Source organism: Nestor notabilis, unplaced genomic scaffold (genome assembly GCF_000696875.1).
Source record: "Nestor notabilis isolate BGI_N333 unplaced genomic scaffold, ASM69687v1 scaffold12389, whole genome shotgun sequence".
NCBI classification, from domain to species: Eukaryota; Metazoa; Chordata; class Aves; order Psittaciformes; family Psittacidae; genus Nestor; species Nestor notabilis.
The window spans coordinates 25,812-51,203 of NW_009942424.1; the positions used below are offsets into that span (position 1 = coordinate 25,812).

General features: G+C 35.4%; 1 protein-coding gene across 1 annotated transcript in view; it reads left to right on the forward strand.

Moving 5' to 3' along the window:
- CPEB3 (cytoplasmic polyadenylation element binding protein 3) overlaps nt 1-25,392 on the forward strand; it is an 83,237-nt gene that overhangs the window by 18,975 nt on the left and 38,870 nt on the right. Inside the window, exons 3-4 of the mRNA XM_010021406.1 lie at nt 5,976-6,066; nt 18,114-18,170. Coding sequence (XP_010019708.1) covers nt 5,976-6,066; nt 18,114-18,170 — 148 coding nt within the window. The remainder of the gene's footprint in view (nt 1-5,975; nt 6,067-18,113; nt 18,171-25,392) is intronic.

The following is a 25,392-nucleotide window of genomic DNA, read 5'->3' on the forward strand; positions in this document are numbered from 1 at the left end:
CTATTTACAGGTTTTCGATTCTTTTGCAAAGTGATCATTTTTCTTCACCATGTGACCATATTCCTCAGATTTCCTATCTTTTGAAAGACAATTTTTTCATAATTTACTGAGAATGCAGGTGGGATTGCATCACAGCTAAAGCTGCTAGGAGCTAAAGACTGCGCAGGGAGTATTTAGAGCTTGCTGTATGTTGTCATTCATGTGCACCACTATGGCAGATAGAGTATGTCCCAAGCCGAACTTCCACAATACTTTTTTTGCAATTGCTGTTTTTGCTGCTTTGGATTGGGATATTGAAGCAAGACAGACTGGTTTTCCTTGTGTTCTTAGTGCTAACCCCCGCTGCAGGTGCTGGAACAGAGTGAGTGAGCCCAGTTTAAAACAGTGCTGGCATTTAACCTTCTGTTTATTCAAAGCTGTGCTTCCATTGACTTCAGCTTTAGTTGGCAATGCTTAGCAATCCTGTGCAGCTAAACCCAGGCTTATGTCAGGCCCAGAAGAATGAAACACAGCAGTGACCACAGTGAAGAAGTTTGTAGTCACAGGAAAGTTGTTTGAGCCATAAGAATTTTTAGCTGTTCCCCAGGATGTCATCTCTTCCTTCAGGCTGAAATACTACGTAAAATATCCCAGAACCTAGTAAGTAAAAAAAAGCTGAGACATCTGTGAGCCTAACTGGAGTTTTTGTTACCCTGCTGGAAACAGTTAATATTCAGTGAGTGGAGGCCATCTTGTTGCTTGGCAGAGTTGGGTTGTGTTGTGTCACGTACTGGTGCAGGAAGCTTAAATCTAGGGCAGTATGAAAATCTAGAGCACTGGAATAAATTACTGAAACTGAGATATTGTTAAGAATGTAGGAAGCTTGGAAAGTTAATAGGAAGTCAGCAGATGGACTGAAATACATAGACACAGGAAAATATATCTTTTGAAGGGTCTAGATATCAGAGGTCTTGCTGTTTGCGTACTAAAAACCAGGCAGATCAGGTGTATCTCAGCTCAATGTCTATTTTATGCTACAGGTGCAGATGACCATGCCAAGGATTCAATGCATGCAAAAATATGTGATTAAGGATTTTGAGTATGGACAATAGCTAGGCTTGGGCAACATAAGTTAGATTCCTGACATACCTTCTCAGGGTAAAACTTTTCACTTTGTAGCTGTAGTTAAATGAATTAATGGTCAAGCGTCTCTGCTGCCACAGTCCTCTGCAAAGACAAAAGAGAAATACACAGCTTCAGTTTTTGGAGCAAGGTGAATGTTCTCCCATGTCTCTGCTATGTTGGTCATTTCCTATTTTAATTCATTAACTCCAATTACTTTGGGCTACCTGTTCAAGCTGAAAGAAGTAGTGAGGAAGCTAGACTGTGTTAAGGTCCACTTAACACCTTTTATGGCCCTAGCTATAGATCTGGTCTTGGCTTTGTCATTCATAATGTAGTCATATTCTTTTCTCATTCTGTACTTGTCCCTCTTACCAGTAAAGACATGGTTTGTGTATCTACTGGGAGGGAACTGAAGTAATGCTAGGTATGCCTTGCCCTTACATGCCCATGCTCTGAATCTGAAGGGGGCAGGACAAAGCACACCACATTACAGGCTATGACAAAGGGAAAAAGTTCTTTTGATTACAAATGATACACATACATGTCAATTACATACTTAAGGTGCTGCTAAGTAATCTTTGTTTCATAATTAAGATAACTTTAAGAATGTCTTTTGTCCTCCTGGAATTTGCTGACACACTGTTTACACCTCACCTATCTCCTGGAATAAGCCTAGAGATAAACAGACCTCCTGAAAGCACTGTTTTGATCCATTCCTGGAGCTGTTTCGTTATGTGTATTGGATGGAGACTGGAGACCTCTGAAGAATTATTATGGTTGTGTAATTAAAGACTTGCATAATACATATGCATAAAAGTATAAAATGCAAATTACTGTATTTTCTCATTTTACTTTAGTGTCTTGACTCTAAACCTAATTTTTTTGGCAAAGTTACCGTTTGGGTGTTTTTAAATTAACAGACAGATTATAGACACTATTTTGTGACATTTTTACAAGTAAGGTAAGCTGCATTTCATTTTTTGATCCTTCAAAAATCTGATCCTGCATATGCATTTGTAATTTTTCACTATGCTTTATATGCACTTTGAGGAAGTCTGTGTCATGGATGAACATACAGGTAACAGCCAAAGGCCTGGGATTTAAAGTTCTGGGACCCGTATCTTCTCTAAGAGTTATTACTAAGCTATTTTTCAAGACTAGAGTATGGTAAGAACTGCAATATGCTGCCATATACGCTAGCAGCTAACAAGGAAGGAGCTGCTCTCTATACACAGCAAAAATACAGTCCAGCATTGGCAGGCTGGGCTTAATCTCTTGCTAATTTAGTGATTGCTGTGTAGCCAAAGTCAGTGCCTTGTAGCTGGAAATGTCTCTTTTATCCATAATGTAGTTTATCTAAGTAGGTCTTAGGATCTTGGTCTTTAGATGGTCCCAGCAGGTTTTCCAGACTTGCTGGATTTAGAAAGATCTTTTCCAACGTTTTTTATTCTGCTTTATCATCCTGGTTTTTTTTTATTTTGATTTCCATTCCTGGTCCTAGTCCCAGAACTCCCTTGCAAAGTTCTCATGTGCTTCTAGGACTCCTGTGAATTGTTTCTGTTGTTGGGATTGTTTGGCAGTGTATCAGTAGCCTGTGGAAACAATTGAAAAGGCAGATCTGGGAAAAGGAACAGTATCAGTTCACAAAACCAGGAGAACCTGTTCATGCGGAGAAATAAGGAAACATCATCCTGTGCATGTGTGTGCTGAAGCACCAGCCTTCTTGGAAGAAATTGCTGAATTTAGGAAACAACCTTGAAATTTGACGAGTACAAATGAATTACTGCTGAAATGAAAGCTACTACGAAAAATTATAGTAGCCCTTTTACTTAGGAGCTAGAATGTTAGCCCTCGCTTTTCATTTTGTCACCCACGCTACAAAATCGAGTCAGCATGCATTACACTTGCATGTACCACAATATACTTGTAAAAATCTGTTGTGTCTAAATTTCTTTTACTTGTTTTAGATTAGTTTCCTTTACTAAATTTCTTTTACTGAATTTCTTTTACTTTACTAAATTTATAGTACTTGTTTGCTCAAGTACTATACTGGGAAGTGTTCTGATTGCCTGAGTAAAGGGGTTTGATTCAGTTGATCTTCCTGTGTCCAATGTAGGTCTAACTTAATATATTGCAGGTTTGTATGACCCTTAAAAGGTTAGAAAGATCCTGGATCCTAGCAAACATGTCCAGTGTAGCCATGCCTTAGCTGCTGTGGGGGTTTTTTATCCCTTTTTTTCACGTGTCCGTGTGCACAGTTCCGTTTGAAGTTTTAGAACAAAGTAAGATTTCCCAGGGATTTGCTGCTATAGTAGCATACTTAAAATACAGCATATGTATGTTAATAAAGGACGATTACATTCAATTTGCAGGCTGTGTCCTCTTCTGAACTCATTCCTTCTGACCTCTAAGACTAATCTCGGAAATGTCTGACTCTGGAACAAACTATCATTGTGACAAAAGCAGCAGTCTTGCCCTTTTGCTCTCCAGCAAGTGTTGGTTTTGCCAGCTCAGCTGTATAGTAGACCAGATCAGGGGACTGATCTAACTGAAAAATACTTCCCCACCCCTACTTAGGATATAAACTGTATGTTTGTTTTCATACTTTTTTCTTCAGAAAGGTGCCATACTTCATTACTGCAATACCTGACGTCCTGTATTCACAGTACAGGTATTTAAAATGTATTTATAAGAAACAAATAGGAAAAGACAACTAAAATTCTTGTTTTGAGGGAATAATACAGATCCTATTTAATCAAGTCACTAATGTAAGAATGGCATGTTTTTACATCTAAGTTAGACTTCTTTTCAATTTAGTGTTGCATTTATTTTAAGGAAATGCATATGAAATAAAACAAACCCTTCTACTATGTATTACCAAGCAATGGGTTGTTTTAAACAAAAAAAAGTCTTCTGTTAGGAAATTAGGGGAAAAAAAAAAAACAACTCAGGGTTGGGGTGGTGTTTTTTTGGGTGGGTTTTTTTTTGTGTTTGGGTTTTTTTTTGTTTGGTTGGTTTTGTTTTTTTTCTTTGTTTTCTTTTGGAGGGCTCTTTCCTCAATATCTATTTTAGATGTCCTGGGCATAAATTTGACTTTATATTCAGTATGTATTGATGCACTTGGGTAGATGAACAAGTACACTTTTAAATACAGCATCCAAATGCTGGCCCTGTAAGCAGTTGAAGAAGACATAAAAATTGTCAACAATGAAAACTGAAAATCAGTGAACTCATTTCAACTTTAATGCTCAGTATAGCTTCTAACAGAAATCAAGTATTATTCTTTGTACATCATATTTGACTGCCAAAAAAATAAAGCTAAATAGATGAAATAAATGTGTGAAGAGTATAATGCTAGTTCACTTATAGAAAATTGGCATGTTGGAGAAGGGAAGTTAGATCTTCAGTTTAGATGAGGCAGACTATGGGAACATGAGATTTTTGTGGCAAGATCTATATTTTGGAGCTTTCTGTAGCAGCAAACTTAATAACGTGCATTTATTTGAATTCCTGAACAGGAATATTAAAAGAAAACTTAATTATACAAGTGAACTTATTATCTTCTTTAGTTTTATTTAAAGACAACCTAAGAAGAAGAAGAGGGTTCAAGAGAAATCACACTAAGACAAAAATTTTGTTACACTTTCAATAGATATTGCTGCTTTTTGTCAGAGGATTTTGAATTGTATTCTTCAAAGCAGAAAGATTATCTTGCAGAAACCGGGATGTGGAAAACATTTATTCCATAATTTTGGGAGCATTTTACAATGAAGGTTTCAATTTGCACAGTAGAATGTTATAGCACTCTTGATTAATTGTAGTCTACTACAGTGTACAAAGACAAACTAGTCTTTTAGATACTTGTTCTTTACTGTTTTTTTAAGAATAATGGTAAGAATAAGAAAATTAATGGTTTTTAGAAACTGTCTGATTACAAGGGGCTGTTCTGTTACACGTCCCTATTGTGTACAGTGCTGTGGATACATGAGCATGGAGAGATTACTCCCTCCATAACATAGTTCCTGACCTTTGAAACTGTTTATTTTAATAGGCCTGCTAAAGGTTGGTTGTGGGTCGGTAGCTTTGTTTCTTTTTGTTTGTTTGTTGGTGGTATTTTTTGCCCATTGTGTTTTGTTAGGGTGTTTTGTTTGTGTTTGGTTTTGTTTGTTTGTCCTTTTTCTGTTTGGCTTTTACTTAAACTAGAAGCTGAACTACAGTGAATTTAAAATGAGAGATTTGAATACAAATCAACCCTTGCTCAGGTTTTTGAGTGCCCTAGTCTGAAAGTGTTGCACATCCTAGCTTGCCTTTTGTTTTGTTTTGCATCTGGTGTACTTTCCTTAACTCTGTGAGATTCATTTTAGATGTTTGAAAAATTGCTTGGTACTTCCAGGAACAAATGTGCCTGCTGGCATCTTGAGCATTCTTTGCTTCTGCTCTGATGTTGAGGTAGCACTGTGATGTAGATGATGAAGCTGCAAAACAAAAATCTCTGAAGTCTGAAACAATTTAGCTTCTCAAATGTAAACATTATTGTTGCTTTATTTCTAAGTTCCTGTTTAAATTAAAATGTTTAGAATTAACTATTGTTTGTATGTGTATTTTGAAGACCGTTAAAAAGCCTTCTGCATAGCTCTACTGGTGAATGTAGCAGTTGCAAAATGAAAGGGTATCAGTTTAACAACTGTAGGGTGTATTTATCAATTGTTTTTGTAATACAAAAAATTCTATTGAAAAGAAATGTAGAATTGGATGCTGAAGTTTTATAAAATAAGAAATGAGCCTGTGTTAGAAAATGATTTTTTCTAAAACAGTTTCTTTTCTTTGTTTGTTTTTTTTTCTCTTTATTTTTTTTTTCTCTTCTCTTCTAGGACCGGAATAGGCCCTATGACACTTTTAACTTGCACTCTTTGGAAAATTCCTTAATGGATATGATAAGGACTGATCATGAGCCTCTGAAAGGTAAACACTACCCTCCCAGTGGCCCACCAATGAGTTTCGCTGATATAATGTGGAGGAATCATTTTACAGGTTAGGAATATTCATATGTCCATGCTTGCTTGGTGTTTAAACAAAAATCAGCTTTTCAGTTTCGCTATAAACTTTTTGCTAATGAATGAGTTGTCAGTTATGAAAAGTTTCTGTTTTCCTATCTTAAGATAATCATCTGTACTGGAGGAGGATCAGGTGAAATCTGCATACATTTCTTGTGAGTGCACAAGCATCATAATAGCTAACTGGCATTTCTGAAACTTGGTTTAGTGTATCAGCAAATTGCACAGTTGGGTCTCCTGCTGCAGTCACTCAGTTCAGAAAATGTATAGTAAAACTAAAGTCCAATTGTTACATTTAATATCTTATTCAAAGTTAATATGACTCTTATTTTTTGATCACCAGGTAGTATGCAGGGTTCTAAACCAACCACTGTGTCAAGCTTACTCTCTACAGATGTTTCAGGTTTCTTTTTCTTTTTTTTTCCTCTTGAAAAAAAAAAAGTATCTTAACTTGGTTCTCAAATTCTTAGGGGAGCCAAAAGCTATTAGATGTTGTTAAATGCTGGGAAGTTTTGATGATCTATGCTACTAGACTGTGTTTGTTCTACCAGCTGTAGCATTGGAGATGAAACCATTTCTAATACTTAGCTGATACGGAATAGTGAAAGGTGGTGGCAACATTTCAATAAACAAATATTCCTGACTGACCTGCACGGTCCTCTTCTTATTCTTTCATTGCTTACATTTAAAAATAGGTACGCATTCTTGCTTAAATGCATTCTTGCCCACTTTGAAGACTGTAGCTAATAGTAAGCCACATAGAAAGGAAGTAGAAATGATTACCAAACACTGAGAAGATGGGACACTGGAATTGATAGAGAAGAAATTTAGTTGTGGATGTCATGATTGCCCCGCTTGCTCCCCTCCCTATTTACATATTACATGTGGAAAAATATTTTTTCTTGGTCCAAGGTCTTGTGCCTTTTTCTCCATATTTCTGGATACAGATTTTTTTGGTTTTTACAGTCATACAAACTGGATTCTGTATTCTCAGTTCTTTTAGCCTGGTGCTTCCCACTGTTATCTTGAAATTTGCTGTGCTGTGTGCTTCATGTGCCTTTAACTATTATTCAGACGTCTAAAATGGCAAGAAATACTGTCTCATGTCTATTCTGATCTTAGTCCTCCAAAATAATGTTCACCTGAAACTTATAAAAACCAAGCTGAACAAAACCGAGATTTCTGCTGGATATACATTTCATATGGCTAGTATTAAAAAAAAAAACCAAATAATCAAAAATAAAATCCCATTTCTAGTAAATAGATTTAAGCATTTATTGTATCCTATTAATTCTAGCTAAAACTCACATTTTTTTTTTAAATCAGTATTTATTTAAATATACAAATAGAGACTATTTTTTGAAGACTGAATTTCCATATGAACCTGAATGTGGGAAAAAATGAGAAAGGATTAGAAAAGAATGACTCTAGAGAAAGATTTTAACGTCATATAAGTGCAATTTTGTTTCCTTATAGCCATTTGATTTTTTTTTTTTAAATGGGAAGGTTAGCATATAAAATAATGATGGGTAAAAATATTTAATTCTCTTATGTTGTTGGGTCATTCTAACAAGAATACTTTCCAGTACTCAGCTGAGCTAACCTCTGTAAGTGTTGCAAGTGGCATGTTCCACAGCTGCACCTGAAGGTCATAATGCTATTTAATGTTGGTGTTTTGCATGAAGTAAAGATGAAATTTTTGGTTTTCATTAAGCATCTTCCTGCTTTTCAAGAAAAGTGTCCTTTCCAAAACAAACTTAATATTTTCATCTCTACTAGGTTAGCAATTTACGTAGGAAACTGCCTGCCTTAAATGGAGATTTGAGAGCAGTAGGAACTGTTTTTCTCTGCTCAAAAAAAAGTTTGAATTTATTTGTTCCATTTGCCAGTGGAACTGTTAGCTTTATTTTTGCTGTAGCAAACATTTCTGTCAGTTACTGGATGTGCTTTTTTTTAACTATCTCATTTTCTCACTCAGTGCTGCTCACCTGTTTTGGCCTTCTGGCCTTGTTACTTAGCTCTCCTCCAGCTTCCAGTCAGTAACTGTTGGAGAAATCTTGTTTACTATTAGTTATCTCTCTCTGTTTCGGCCCAGCTGTCTTTTTCCCCATCGATATAGTTAATTCTCTGTCTGCTTTCTTTTACTCCTCGCTCTGACTACAGAGCTTACTTTGCTGACCTCCAGCTTTGGCTTGACCTGCTATGCACTTTCCTCTACTCCTGTTTTCACCCTATGCAGCATGACTGGCAATATTCACAGCAGTGGTTGTTTCAGGACATTGATTCTTTCTTCTAAGATGTATTGTCTTCCTCTGTGTTAAATAGGTTTATGTTACTATTTCAACAGAATGCTTTTCAGAAAAACATATTTTCTGCAAACATTGATACACTTGTCCAGTTGTTTTCCTACTGTGTTTTCATTGTTGCCTTTGACATGAAAATTGGTCTTGACTCTTACCCTGTACCTCAACTTTCTCTACCAAAGATGCAGAAGGTTTTCAACTGCTGTGCTTCTCTGTACCTTCCTCAGATTTCACTTAATCTTGTCTTCTAAACTGTCTTGCTTTTTTCTTACTTATCCCACTCTCCTCTGGCTCTCCCCCTTAAAGTAGTAGCATGTTTTAGTTTGCAATCACTTTCTTTCTCAAGGTGATTTCTTGATTTCTTTCACACCTTGAGAAAGAAAGTGATTGCCTCTCCTTGCTTTTTGCTTGCTTCTTAAGTCATTGTTATGTACTTCAGCTTGATTTTTTTGTTTTTCAGTTCCTTATAGACATTCCTGTATGAATGCCTCTCATGCAAAATTTCAGCTGCTCTTTCTAGAATCCTACTAACTTAACCAAGTCTCAGAACTACTTCCATTTCCTTTTACCTTCTTTGTCTTTCATAGTAAACCGGGTATGCTTTTTTCCCTTTAATTCTTCCCTTCCTCTAGCACCTGTGACTATCTTCTCTGAGGTTTTGTTCAGCCTTTTCTTGTGTAAAAAGTAAAGGAACCACTAAAGTCCTGGTTTAACAAGCGATCAGACAAATTAAAATGAGATGGATTTCAAATGACTCTATAAATTGTTCACCTTTTGGTAAACAAGCCTTGTTTTCTCAAACAATATTAGCTTACACCACTTACATGTCGGTTGGCCTTGTATTTACTATCCAAATTTTTAAGTAGAAGAGGTGAAAAGATCAGTACCAAAAGCCTCTAATCTTGAAAACACAGGAAGATTTAATTCTAGAAAAGCTATACATGTTTTGGAGCCTCCAATGCATGTTACAAAGCCAGTGCAGCTATTTCAGGATCATTTCAGCCTGCTGCTGGCAACGAAGTCTTCAGCAAATGAGTATTTTTAGAAGTACTGTCCATATATGCATTCATTAGTAAAATATTGCAGATGGTTTATGTGAAGGTTGAAACTTTGCTTGGAACATAGCCCCTCTTGGCATATGTGCCTACTCACATCTCAGAAGATAATTGAAACAAAAAATAATTATCTTGGATATAGAACAAGGGCTTTAGATTAGAATGTGGATGGGGGTTTAACAGTAACAGATTCTGATGTGAAGACCAAAATAAAATGGTTCTGTGATTTTTTTTTTCACCTGATTGTGGGATGTAAGTTCCTCATGCTCTGGAGGTAGTGAATAAGCTCAGGGGTGAGGAAGAAAGAGTCCATCCTCTTGTTTATAGCAGTTGAAGCTTCATACCTTCTCTGAATCTGAGGTGTGCTCAGACTTTGTCCTGCAGGCTGTGGAAATTCAGTTTATTTCAAGGTTACCAGAGTAGGTCACTTTTTAAAAGCATGATCCACTTGGCCTTGAGAGGGCATGTGATTAAGCAACTTTTTTGGGGGGTGTTACTTTCAAGTGTGGAACAAGAGAAAGGCTGAAGGATTGTTAATGCAGCAGAAACTAACTGATCCTCAGTCTTGCAATATTGAATTACTTACATTGAGCAAGTGCTAACTCAGTCTGATTGGCAGGCTGGCATGGTGCTCTCCAGCTAGGAAAGCTAGGGTCACTTATGTTTTTTTGGGTGTTTCTTGCTGTAAGAGAGATTTGATACCTAGCTCTGGGGCTTCTGGGCTTGTATAAATTACCAGCTTATCCATCCAGGTTGCATTTTATCTCAAGTTCAGTCTTGGGAGAAGATGTTCAGTGTCGGCTTTTATTTGTTTCTGTCTAAAACTGATTTCTTTTTCTCATCTTTTTCTGCAACATAGGGGTACCCTGTGGTAGGTTTCTATCTTTCTGTCCTTGAAGTCAGGCAACTGTGTAACTTTATAAACTGTTTGCCATTTTCATGCTTTGAGATCTGAAGAATATAAACCCATTAAAAAGGAAGCCTTATTTTCTCACAAGACAGTTAGGGAGAGACTTCCTTACTTGCATTCTCTGCCATCAAGACCAGCTTCAGCATCTTTCTTCTCTTTAAGTCAATACTCATAAATCCTTTCAAAAGGAGGAAAAAAGGTACAGTAAGGGGATTGTTAAACTTCTTATTTAAGACAAATTATTGTATATGGCCAAGGGTATCTGGTTGTTCCCTGTGTCAGTCATAACCAGGCCTGTGTGACAGAACAGTGCAATGTTTTCTAAGATGTTTTCCCTGAACTGTCTTATTTATTTGCTGAGTTGCCAGTAAGTGATATCATACATTACAAAAACATGGGAGAGGGTTTTGCTTTAGCAAGGAAAGGGTGTATTTTATAACCTGTTGGTACTTATGTACTACTTCTACCTAATGCTGCAGGGCAGAACTGAATTATGAGAATAACTATGGGTAGATGCTACTTATTACTGACTAAAACATTTCTTTCCTACATCAGTGTCTCCTGCCTATGGTGTAATATGTCACTGTTGCAATATGTTTATCCATGTCCAAGTATTGCCTTACAACACAAACAGAGGCATTCTGATCTATAAAAAATATTTTGATCAGTAGTAACTAGCAGCTGCCTTTCTTCTATTTTTAAATAATTAAATATTTCAGCTGTGTTAGATCATATGCTATGTACATGTGCTACGATAGGTCATGACAATGAATTGAAATGAAATTGAGGAGAGAAATCATGTCCCTTTGAGTATTTGTTTTAAATTTACTGTTACAGTAGATAACTAATATTTGGTGTTTATTCTAAATCAGAATGGAAACAAACTTTGTAATGTGCAAATCCACAACTAACAACAAATCCCAGGATTTCATAAAGTATCAGTGTGACACATATTCAAATACGAATATTTGGAGACAACATAGGGAGCAGGCTTTATTAAAACTAATTTTAATGGATGTTATACTGTAGAAGGATACATAAAATGTTAATTATGTCATTTCAATAGAATATACATATTCCCTGATTATATTAGCATTTGTTATTCTGAGATTGTTTAAGACTTTGAATACAAATATACAACAGTTCAGAAGTGGAGCCAGCATCTGTGGAGAAACTTTTGATCTAAATTTTCAATACTTAATATGAATGACACCGATATATTTGCACAACAGGAAACAGGTTACTGGGATTACTACTTTTTAACTATCATAAAGACTGTATCAGATCATATGAAAACTAAGTAAAATTTAGTATGTCCTGTTTACCTTTAACGTAACTGTGTTGTTTATGAGGTTTGACAGCAGTGCTTGAAGATTGTATGCAGTTTAGACAATATTATAATACATATAGAATGGAACTTTTACTTTTTCATCTTTATCTTCAGTTGACTTCAATGCATGCCAACAGATTTTGTTCAGCTCTAATTGTTCATAAGCTCTTTGTGAGCAAAGCAGTAAGTTTGCCATGTGACCTGAGGAAAGTGAAGGTGAATAGATCATATTTGTATTTGCAGTCAGCAGCTGAACACAGAGGTCATGCAAACAGAACAAATGTTGTCATCTTGGTCCTAGAAATGGTGCCCCCCAGTCAGAGCTTTTTGCAGCACTGTCATTAGAAAAAAGTGCACTGTGACAGCGTTTCTCAGGATCTCAATGCTCATCAGACACCTTCCTGTAAATGCACATGAAAAACAGCATGAGCAGACAGATGTGTTTGCAAATCTCTTTGTGTGTTAAATTAGGCTACTCAAGCTAATGCTTTTACAGGAAACATACTGTTTCCTTTCAATTTGAAACTCTGCTTATTTAAGAAAATCCTCTTTAGGCTGTATTTTTTGTTTGGTTTTTTTTATTTTTTTTATTTATTCAGTATGGAATGACCATTAAATGGTTCATATTTCTTAAATAGAGTGCTTTCTTCCACGATCATGTAGTATGATCATATTTCTTAGTTTGCTGCTGGCACCCAGCTTGTCCTTGTCTTTAACCCGCTGAATCTGTTTTGGACAGGATCAGTGGGGGATTTTTGTTTGCTTTGTTTAGTTTAAGGAGTGGTGGTAACAGATACCAATTTGTCTTTCTCTTTATTTCCAGTTTCTCATTGTCCTGTTGAAGACTAAATTCACTGAGACCCAAAGCTCTTTTTCTGTCTTGTTTTCTTATTAGTTTATTTTTTTCACTTCTCTACTGTTTGTGGGTTTGTATATTTTAGAATGGATTGCTAGTGGAGGACTCTCCTATCATCCTGGTTTGTTTTATTCCCTCCAAACTGGCCAATAAGAACACCAATATTGCTCTTTTGAGTAAAGATTAAGAACTCTATTTAGAATGGGAATGTGTGTACGCATACTTGTCTACCCCTTACAAGTAAAGCCAGTTTTCCTTCTATGTTCATCAGGTGTTGAATATACTAATATTTTGAAAATGTAACTGTTTTCAAGCTGAAGATGTTTGCACTACTCAAATATAAGCAAGAACTTTGTGTTTTATTGGAGCAATGTAATTTAGTTATGAAGAGTGCATTTCATAGTAATCTCTGTTGTTATGTTTTATAAGTTGTTTTCTCTACTGATGGCATATATTTGTTTAGTCAGTGATAGGAAGAAGCTATCAGTAAGCTTTATTACTATCAGCTATTATTCACAGTTGATAATTATACACTTCTGTTCACATTGTCACAATATGTACTTGCATAGTGAAGATACATACGTGTAAACACAGTAATAGTTCTTCATATTTCCCTTCTGGCAAACAATAGTATTTTTGTTCTGCTGAGTATAGTAATGTGTAAAAAATATGTAAGTCCCAAGTAGGTATTTAAATTATAGGTATGAACATATGGCAGATAGACGTAAAAATAAGCGGGGTGGCGGAGGGAACCAACAAAGTTCTTCAGGGAGTTACCTTTTATTTTTATAATTCTTTATGCAGACACTTGCTTACACAGTTCTTGCTTTTCAAATGTTTTGAAAAGCATGTATGGGCATGTATGTTGAGATAATGTAGCATCACTTCCAGGTGTCTGTTTTTGAGGGGATAGGAGAGAGAGTGGTCTGAGGTCTAGTTGTGTAAAAGTGGTCAAAATTCCTATATATACATATCCATGCATATACACGCACATGCTTCATGCTTGTGAATCTTGTGCCAGTTGTGAATCATGGAGACAAGACTCACGGTTGAGCTAGGTTATGTGGGTGTGTGGGGAAGTGTTAGGTTGTGCTGTAAACTAGACCCCTGAACATGTACAGGTCAAAATAATCTTCTTGTTCCAGATGTTTGCAGGAATACTGGTCTTGCTTGGATTTTTGCACTTTTCTGTGTCTAAACTGCGCTACTGCACATGCTACCTATCCATCCAAATAACTGCCTCTATTCTGTAATGCATTTTGTTGGCACTGACTTTGAAATAATTTAATAGAAAAGAATGATAAAGGAGGTATTACTGCTAAGGAAGTATAGCAGATCTAGTCCTGTTGCCAGTTTCATTTGACCTTGCCACTGGAGTCTGTAGTCATAACTTAATTAATATCAATAGTGATCGTAAGGACTATGTGAGAGGAAGTTCTCATTCCCGCTAAGTTCAGGACATTTTCTAGCAAATCTCATGCCAAATACCAATTGCCAAATTGGTATGAGTGCTCTTTCTTGGTGAAAGGCATGAGGTATAACAGTGCAAGAAGTTTTACTCAATATATACCCAAGGAACGTTGTTTCTTGGAACCTTGATTGTGCCATAAAAATGATGAGAATAGGTAACTGTAATCTTAAAAATCCTTCATTGTGCATTCATGTCCAGGAGCTGATGAGGATTTCACTACTTTGATTTCAACAAATCATAGAGCACTTAAGAAGAGAAAATGAATAAAAAGAGAAAATTAATTGAGAAATCTCTGAAAGCAAAAACAGTAGTTATAGATCTGGAACTGATTCATCATTAGTGTTTCAGGCATGAGAAAATAATGATAATACCAGCACGTATATAGAAAGATGAAGTCAAAGATAGGTTTTACACTTAGTTGTAAACAGATTGTGCACATAAGGTTCAAGATCTGCTAAAAGTAGTGGATTTTAGAGTTGAGATTAAGGGGACCACTATAGACAAGCCTGGCACTAGACATTGTCAAGAAACTGCAATAATGGTAAAAGTGTGCTGATATCCAGGTTTGTTTCTGGAGTAACATTCTTTATCAGAAGTGTTCATGTAATTTGAAATTATCTAGACAATTAAAAGAAATAAGGTTATTTATTTGTAAAAGATGTAATAAAGAGATTCTTATGTTGGAAGGGCGTACCTCATTAAGTTATTGGAAAGATTTCAGAATTGTTTCAAAATCGTTACTCTCTTCTACAATGAATGAGGTGAAGTTAAATTCCATTTAACATAATTTTATTTCCAGTATAATACAGAAAAGAAGATGCACATGCTTGACATGTGCCCTAAGAAGTAATTGGGCTCTTTGCCATGACAAGCATGATATTGGACATGCAGCAGAGCACTTAGGCAGTCCAGCCAGAAAACTCTCTCCAAATGCTGCTATGAGAGAGAATTTAAGGAATTTGATGACATATGATCAGAGCAGCTTGGTCTATACAAGAATTAAGCTCTTATTTATATTCTGAAATGTTTAAATAAAAAGAATTATACAACGGGATTAATTTTTTTTTTTTTTTTAATTAGGAATTGAGAAGACGTAAGTAAAAGAGCTGATGGTTATTGCAGGCCAACTGCAGTAATATATGTGTGTGTTGTCAAAGCACATAATTGAAAATATACTCAGTAGGTAGTTATGAAACCAAGACAGCAAACTGAAAATGGCAGATGTACATTGAATACAGGTACTGGGATGCTGTTACTGGAAGGGTTCCTATTTGTGACTTCAGTGAAGTGCTGGAGTCCGTAATTTCTGTGTTCTAACTCTGTGTGTTTCTGCTTATTGTGTTTAAGATACTTAAAAAGCAGAAATTTTATGCAGAGTTTCCATTTTAAAACTATAATTAGAAATATGTGCTTTCATAGACTTGTAAAGGCCCAGGTAACATACATGTGCATTTCTTAAAATTGTTTTCTGATAGTAATTTATGTTTTTAACCCAAGTATGTCCTTGAAAGTTCATATTCTTACATTGCACAATTTTACATTGCAACTCTAAATAAATTCACAATTTCCTTCTTGTGCTCTCTTGTTGCTCCTTAGATAATTATGCAGTTTTGTAATCTGCATATGGCCTCTTTTTCTTTTCAATGGAAGAATTTGCTTCAAACAGCAAGATGTTCAAATGTTGTAGCTAATATGAAAGGCTATATAATTATTGGTAACTAAATGTCTAATGATTGGTGCATTACCAGTCTGTTTTGAATGCTTTTAATGCAGGTGTGTTTTGAAAGCATTCCATTAATTTGTTTCTATATAATCACATTGGGGAACCTCTGAAGATGCACAGAATAATCCCATACTGTTGCTTAGCTCAGTGTGACAATATGGCTTTCTGCTTGTGCTGCTCTGTATTTTCTGCTCCTCTTAAAAGATAGCTGACAAGAACTGTTTAAAAATAGCAGGCTAAGGGCAGGTGACAAAATGTCACACAAGCAGCACCTGGTCCAGTGACAGCCTGGAGGGAGATAAAAAACAAACCCAGATGTCACAGATACGATTCTATTTCTGAAGCTGGTCAAACAGCAGAATTTCAGCTTCAGCAAAGGAAAACAGAAGAGCCCATCCAAACAGGCATTCAAATGTTACTCTTTTTTTCATAGCAGTTCCTTTTTTTCCTATTACAAGTATTAGTTTACAAGTATAGATTATTACATATACCTTTTCTCTTTACAAGTAATACCTCTAACCTTATGCTTATTAATATGCTATTAAGGAAAAGGGAATTAATGTCCATCTGGCAAGATTTTGCTAATATTTTAGCACAAGCTTGTATAAACTGAAATAATAGCAATTTTAATGTTTCTGCAGTGCCAGATTAATGTGAAAGTATGTATAGGAGAATTATATCATTAGTTAATGAAGATGTCTTTTAAAAGCTTTTTTCAAGGAATTGGAAACTAAAAATTGAGGGTTTATTTACCTTCCTTCTGCCTCCACTTCTTTCTGGAGGTGCTGTTTGCTTCATAGTCTTATTGTGGTGGCACTTTTTTCGAAAAGAATGAGAAAATTACTATGTGAAGAAAAAATATATTTGTTTTTCTAAAACTGCTCGTGACTTCGTTCCATAATTGTACTGAAACTTCATGTTGCATTTGTTCAGAAGAATAACTGCAGCACAGCAGTCTCTGTGACTGGAAATAGAAGGCTTTAACTTACTGGTAGGAACTAATTTGAGAAGACTGGCTTTAGTTCTGCTTTCCAAAAGCTTATTTGCTAAAACTGAGTTTTGCAGAAGTACAGGAACTTAACACATATATTGGTTCTTCAGTATAGTTTATGGGTCTTGAGGTCCCATGTTTGAGTGCCAGTGTTGTAAGGAAATGTAAACTGCCTGCTCCTTAGCTCCCAAATTAGCCACAAATTTAGAGTTCGACAGCATATGAAATGGATTACAACGCTTGTAAGTAACTTAAGTTACTTACGCTACTTAATTGAAATGATTTTTATGTGGTTATAATTATCCTTCTATATATTTTTCTAAACAAGGACTAACACAGCTATCAAATTGTTTCAGGGAGGTGGGGGGTAGTTTACTTCAAGTCCTGTTACAAAGTTTCTTTAGGTTAAGTTTTTAATAATTCAGCTCAGTTAAATAGTATCTAAAACTAATCTGAACAGTTAATAGAGTTGGCTCATTTCTTGGCTTGAGGGTTAAAGTAGATTTCTGGGGGCTACATCTTCTTTGAAGCAAAATAACCACATGTGAGTTTGTTCCTACTTCCAGTTCCTGATGGCAACAGAGATCTTGTTAAGCCATCCTTTCAATTGTTAGCTCTCACCTGAGAAAATAGGTACTATTGTGCATCTCTCCAGCTTCCTGGAAACTGGCACCAGCACAGTTTATTTGGATGTCATGGTGGACCTTCTGTATATGGTAGTCCTGTATTATGGGTCAAGAACCAGTATTTTTCAGAGTGCATATGAATGCATTCCATAACAATGGTCCCTCCAATCCAGTGTTTTATCTCAAATAGTAAGCAATAGCAGATTCTTAGAGAAGTAATACAAAACCAGGGTAAGCATTCTGTCTCCAGCGATCCATTAACTCGGGAGCTCCTGGTGTCACAGGTAGTATGGAAAACAGTGATTTATTTTTACCAATTAAGAGGAGTTCTTGAAATGCTGTATTTGTTATTTGAAGCGTACTATAAATGGCATAACTGCAGCAAGGTTGAACTTTGATGCCTTGTTTTGAAAGGGTAAGCATAATACTTTCCTAGTACAAGCAAAGGGTTGTATTAAAAAAATAATAATTTTCATAGTTTATTTTGTGATTTTTCAGTATTTTAAGTACATAATAATAAAGGTACTACGATGTTAAATATTGTAAATGTGTATTCTTGGAAAGTTGTCTTCAGTAGCTGGAAGATTGAGCTATCCTGACTGTTCATCCCTTCTAGCAATTTTTCATAATAATGGATTTAATTCATTTTTGAAAGAAAAACATTGAAAATAGCTTTTATTTACATTGCAGGGCGTATGGGAATAAACTTCCATCATCCAGGAACAGACAATATCATGGCTCTTAATAGTAAGTAATTATTATTGATATCTAATGACTAATATTGTCATGTTGAATATTATTTCTTAGATTTATTGAGTACATAGCTGTGCAGTCAACATAAATATCTAGTAATATTTGCATAGAAGTCTATATGCACTCTCAAAATTATTTTCATAAATCGCGCATCTCTGATCTTATTGGTAGTGTTGGTGATTCTTTATATCAGCTTTATAATAGTTTTGTGTTCCACTGGAAGCTTCATAATGCCTGCTATAGATAATATTGCAAAACAGTTTCTGTTCCCTCTTTTGTGGGTGTGTATGTGTGTTAAATCTGTAACTTTAATTTTTTATATCTCTCCAGACATATTTCTTCTTGATGAGATGAGTTGTTACAAGTTTTGCATACACTTACATTGACTGATGGAGTTTACTTTGTTGGTTTCCCTAAAACATTATGTAGACACCACTGGGGAGAATGTTTAGGCATCTAAATAATGAGAAAAAAAGTGTGGGGCTGAACTTCACTGAAAAATTATTGCTTTTATTGGTGTTGGGAAATAAATAAAAAAAATCCAGCCATGAACATACAGATTCAAAAAACCTTCCAGAATAGATCTGAAAGGTCTAGAGACAGCCTCGTAGCATGTAGAGGGTGAGGGTGGGTGTTAGGCACCACCAGAATAATGTAGAAGTGAACTATGCAAATGAAAGCATAGTTTTTGTCCATCTTATCCTAAGAAATGCTAACTATTTTGAAACGTCTGGTTTTGTTTGCAATGATGTATTAGAGGTGTTAGGATTAACTGACTAACCTCAATTTTTTTGCCTTTGTGCCATCTATGTAAATTATACTGTGTATAGTTGAAAACTGCATTCTTTCGTGTAGTACCAAACAGAATTAAAAGATAATTTATAAATGCGAAGAACTGAAACCTTGTAATAGTCAAGATGCAAGGGTTTTAACATTTGGCTTTAAATGCCTGCTTTTGGAACCTGTAAGACTTTGCTTGTGCTCTTTTTCATAGTTACACACTTAATAATGAGGTGGTATTTTGCAAAGTTTCTATTGTGACAGTAAAGCATATATGCCTTATTTCCTTATGGGCACATGAGATTACGGGAGATCAAGTAATCAACTGGGAGAAATGCTCCTTTTAGTTAAAGACTTTGTTAAAAGAGGAAGCTGTTCATGTGAGTGTGCATGTGTGTAAATAAGATCTACACAGTACAGTCTCTTGCTGCTTGACATGAATTCTGGCCTCAGAAGGTATTTGTAGTTCCAAGCTGAGGAATTTGAGGAATTCAATAAACTAATTGTAACAGTAATGTAATTGTGAAGGTGGAAGATTATGATTGAATTTTGAGTTATTTTTAAAAATTGACAGTTACTATGGAAGATAACAGGAGTATTTCTTACAAAGTCTTACTGAGATTTTTGAAAGACAGAAATGAAAAAATGATCCAAAAAGCTGTGCTATATATATAAACTGCACTATGTCAAATCAGGGTTGTTTCATTTTGCAACAACTCCCTTTTGTCCTAAATAGAAGAATATATTCTATTCTGAGTTCTGTCATTGCTAGATAAACCTAAGAAAAAAAAAGTTGTCTTTTAAATGGAAATAAAATTTAAGAATATACTTCTTCCTAATTCCTTTGAAATTTTTACACAGTTAAATAATCTAATTGTTTATGAAAAATAATGATCCTTTGCAGTTATAGTCCTGGTGCGTGACTAAAAAGTTACTATAGCTATATGAGGGTTATAAACAATATATAGTACTGATTGTTCTTTTGAATGAAATTCAGCACAAACCAAAAGCAAACCAAAAGCCTTGGATAAGTTCCCATATACTTTCCCTTTCTTGCATCTCTTCTCCCTCCCATCCTTACTAGGTGAAGCCACACCATTTTTGGCCATTACCAAGAGCTCAGAAGCTAGAATTATTATACCGTGAAACCTCTTGGATTTTGCTCTTAGATCTTTGAAGGTTTGAAAATTAAAGCAAGTATCCAAGTACATAAGCTTAAAAATTGCTTTCTGTGATTTAAATCCTCTTTTGTATGCAGCTAAAACTGAGGAATTTAGAACTATGTAATTCCCATGTGACCCATTACCTTTGTCACAAGGGAATATACTAAGGAAAGTTAGGCCAAGAAGAAATACTCATTCCCGTGCTGGAATAGTTGTGGTATGGATTTTAGAAAAGAAAAAAAAGGGAAAAAAAAATAAAGATTTTATAAAAGATAATTCATCCCCGTCATGTTTTTGAACAATTTGAAGAACTTATTTAACTTCTTTAAATCATAATACTTGTAATATCTATATATAATTTCTGTGAAATCAAACACTGTCTGCTGAATCTGCAAATCCAGCCTTTGCATTCTATTTATAGCCATTGTTACATAAGCATTTTTCTCTTTTCCTGCGAAGGCACAGTAATAATCTTTAAGATTTATTACTTAAAGCTCAATTTCTTGCTAACAATGTATACAGACTTTTGAAGCTGGAAGGCAACACAGGCTCATGCCAAGAGCAATGCAGAACTTTACTACATATGTTGTAGGGAGAGGGGATGATTTCTGAGGGGCGTTCATCTCTAACTATGTCTTATCCTTTATGGCAACACTTTCACGTATATTTCAGCTGGTGTTCTTATTTACTGATTATAGCCTTTTGAAACTAGGGATTCCCCTGACATTCAGTGAGCTACTGTCTATGAATGTTGAAGGGGATTGTTTGGAAGGTGTTGCTTAGTTGGCAGGGCTTAATGTGGAGCTTACCACCACCATTTTGTTCATCATTGTGCAAAGCTGTAAATCATCACCATCTCAAAGCACTGATTTCCGAAATAATAAAATTAGTGAGATAGAGAAGATTACTTTAAATGCATAATTACGATGAATCTCTTCTTGTCATTGATGGCATTATGCTTGTGTACATATACAGGCTGTTGCACATGTGTATAAGCATTATAGAGGCACTTGAAGTTCTCTATCAGAGTTAGGCTTCTACTGAGGAATGCAGTATTAAAATATTCAGAGAAATCTGACCATAATCCTGAAGAGCATTTAAACAGAAGGAAGATGCAAATATTTGGATTTGAAAAACTATGCAAAGGGAAAAAGCTATAGCTTTTGTGTATCTTACCTCTAATTGAAATTTCTCTAATTGAAATAGTGTTTTCAATCAAGTAGTGGCGTCAGTGTAACTTTTTAATAATGCCGTTCATACTGAGCTAAACAGTAGAATAATTTTTATAAAGCTTAATCTATAGCACCTTATTAAATACAATTGAGACTTTAATTTCTAGGGGAAATGTGGCATAAATTGAATGATTGATTTTATTTACATAAATTCAGGTATGAACTTAAAAGAGGAGCCAGCTGTTGATGATACTTTTAGTAGAGGTTTGCAGTACCAATTAGAAGTTATGTTCACAATACTAAGCAAAACCTGAAAATAAATTAATTTGCTTGCCAAAATTAATGCAAAGGTGTTGTCCATCCCTTTCTCTTGCTAGTATTGACTTGCATTTGCAGTCATATATTCCTACAGATACTGCTTCTATTTGGGGAACACTGGACATTCTCTTGAGTTATTATGTGCTCCTTTTTAATTAGCTGTATGAAGAGGATGAAATGATCAGCAAGAAGACACAGTCCCCTATGTGCTAGGTAGTGAGTTATTGTTAATGCTTCTCATGAACTCCAGAAAATCAACAATAAACTTCAGTTGGAGAGAGGTATAGCAGGTGAAAAAATAGGGAATAAACCAGGGTGTGTGATCTTTCTAAGGAAGTGCTGAACTGTAGTGCTGGGATCCCAAACAAACTTCTGTAAAATGAGTTTAGTCTAAAGGTAGTTAAACCAACAAATGAGGGGAAAAAGCCCTTTGTGACATGCTGCAATTTTGTTTTTCCTAAAGCTTCTCTGTACAGTGATTTTGCACTGCTGTTTGGCTTCAAATGTTCCATCTGCTTCCAGTGTTCATTCTTGTCTCATATGAAAATGTGTCATCTGTGAGGTCTGGTACTATTTGCTCGCCATCTGACTGACTTTTCTTCTTTTCATTAGTGTCATTTAGTTCTGTTTGTTCTGGGTAAAATAATTTGAAAAATACATTAAGGCAAGGGTTTGGGGCATCTTTGTGGATGTTTGTGTAGACATTTTGGTTTTGTTTTATTAATAGAGATAATAATTATGTGGGGAAGTCATTATGCCATGACAGAAAAGGTAGTGCAAAACAAATTCATTTTTTATTTTCATGCTTCTGTTTGACTTAAAATTGCCTTGTCTTCTTAAGAGTGATTGTACTTGGCTCTGCCTGTATTCTGATGTATTGCTTTCAAACACATACAGTGTTTAGATATAACCAAGCTGCTGAAGTAGCATTTTATATTTTAATCTTTTGCCAGTGCTGTTGTTATACCTGCTCTGAATAGAAGGTTTATTATATTATTTTTGTCTTGCAAGATCTTGGGCCGGCAGTTAATAGCTAATAAAACCTTGGGGTTTTTTGTAGTGATAATATTCTGGGAAAAGGAGTAGCTAAATTTAAAGACGCATCAATCTCTTTAGCCCAATTCCCAAGTTGGGTTGTTAATGTGTTACCAGCTTATTAATATATAAGGAGTAATAGAAAGGAATAAAAGACACTGAGAGAGCTAATAAAGCTTGCAAAACTGCACCTAATTTAATTGTGAAGAGATCAGAGTATTTAACTGGAGGGGAAAAATTATATAAAGCATGACATAGCAAAAGCAGCTCAGTTTGTAAGAGTCTCAGGGTGTGTGAACTGTCACTACACATAACCTTGTTAAGTTTTTCTGAACCAGCTATACAAACAGTATTGATGCTGCCTTGGGGACTGTGAAGCAGGCTAGCTGGTATCACAGAGTGCCTTCTGTACCTGTTTAATTAGAATAGATGGGAGGGAAGGCAGAGGAGCAATAAAACATGCTTTTCCCTCCCTTCAATTTTTTTATACAAGTGCCTGCACTTTCTGAGATATGATCTGGCTGTTACTGAAGGCAGTATCTCTTATCAGTTACTGCTAAAGTCTTTTCCTAGCAGAGGAAGATTTCTTAAATCTTCCTTTTAATCTTTGTATTACCTTCTTGTTTGTTTTGTTTTGTTTGTGGGGGTTTTTTGCCACCACTTTTCCTGCCTCATAACCTCACCAGTGAATGTGCTTTCCTTTCATCTGTGTGATCCTCTCTATTGTGGCTGAGTGCCATCTGTTTCTGCAGAATTTTAAGAACAAGATTTGCCAGGCTATTCCACAATCATTATATATGATGCTAGAAGAGATGAGACAGCAGTCCAGAATTAAGTTTGGTAGATAGGAAGCAATATGAAGGTAGTTCCTTATCAACCTGGCTGTTAGAAATGTGAGTTTTATCTTCAATCATATTTTAGACTTAAACAAATAAATGAAAATAGACAAGCCTTCCTTCCTGCACAGATGCTCGCCTGCTCAGTATGCCTAAGGAGGGAAGGCCTAAGCTGTTTAAATAATAGTTTTGAGTATCAAATGCAATTCACGTGTTTGATCAAGTGTTTGAGGTCCAGTGTGGGGGCCTTAACTGCATACAGTTTGCATATAGATTGTATTTTTTTGATGATTAGATTCAATTGTATATGTACGTCTGCATATGCTATCAGGGAGGTTGTTGTAGTGCATTGCTAGCATTGAAAAAAAAGGTGAACCGGAAGGGACTGTTGAGGCTAATACCTCCAAGTTATCACAGGGCTCATCAACCAGTGGAAATTGAGAAACACCTTTTCAACCACTCTTAGATGAGCAATAATTCATCCCAATCCAAATTATTTGGGTTACATATTTTCTTTCAAAGAGCTCTTTAAAAAGACTGGAGAATAGAAGTCTTGTTCTTTGTGGACAGTTTTTCTAGCTGCAGAAAATGGGGAAGAAAGAGCATTTTCTTAAGCTATTCTGTTGTACTGCTCATCATGAAAAATAGCCCTTCAAATCTCAAATGTTGAAACATGCTGAAGTAAAAATAATTGCAAATTATTTTTACACCCTGAAAAAGGGGGGGTGGAGAGTGAGTGTTCTGCGAACAGTGGATTAATATATAGAAAACTTTCTTCAGAAGCAAATGGACTTCTGTGCACATAAATCTCAGTACACACATACCATGGCAAGGAACCCAAAATTTAATATAATGAACCAAGTTTAATTCTTTATTCTCCCAAATATAGTTCTTAATTTTCCCCATACTTCTATGCACATGACTTAATGAGTTTTAGCATATCATGTTCATTTATCAGCTTGCCTCTTACCTAGATAAATACAGAAATTGTTACTCAATAAATAGTATTTTATATGCAGTAATTCATGCTGGTTCAAACATTGGGATCATGTTTGTATGCAAACCATTCTTGTCAACCTTGATTCCTAGTTTTAGTTAGTAAAAATGTTGGATTTAATATAATACGCACCTAATTTTTACATTGAATGCTACAAATTAAGTTACTCAAACTGCTTCTGCTTTAGCGACTTCCTTTCATATACCTCCAACCGTACGAAAAGCCACTTTTTAAAGATAATTTTCTTTATCTAATTCTTATTCAGTGATTTTCTCACACCCACCAAGTTTTGACAGTTTGTCAGATAACCTTGACCATTTAGACAGAGTAGCATGGACTGACAGTGTGATCAAAGATAAACCTTTTGATTTGTTTTGCTGGAACTGCAATTATAATTCTTCTGCATGGGTACTGTGAGACAGCTTGGTGAATGATAGATACTTTTAAAATCATAAAGATGTAAATAAACTTTATGTACATTATAGCAAATGAATTGACTGAAATGAGCAAAGTAAAGAATGTGTCCTAATGGAACTTTGAGTATGCGGCCCAAAGTTTAAAAGCAGTCAAATACTTTACGAAGATACAATATTCCTATGTCTCATCATTTTGTTATGACCCAAAGGAAATCTTCAAATCAGTTGATAAAAATTCTGACTATGTTGCATAGAGTTCTTGCATTTGTATTTCTTGTTATATGCACATGAATACCTAAGCTTAGTCTATGTATTTTAGTGACATAAAAATAGTTCCTAGATTATTCTGGTCATTTGCTTTTCATTACTTTAGCAAAAAGAGTTCTTCAGTGAGTTCAAGGTGTGTGCTGCAGAAATACTTCACGTTTTCCTTGAAATGTGTGTATTTGATATTGTGGACACATTATTGCATGAACAAGATAAGTACTAACTGTGAAGA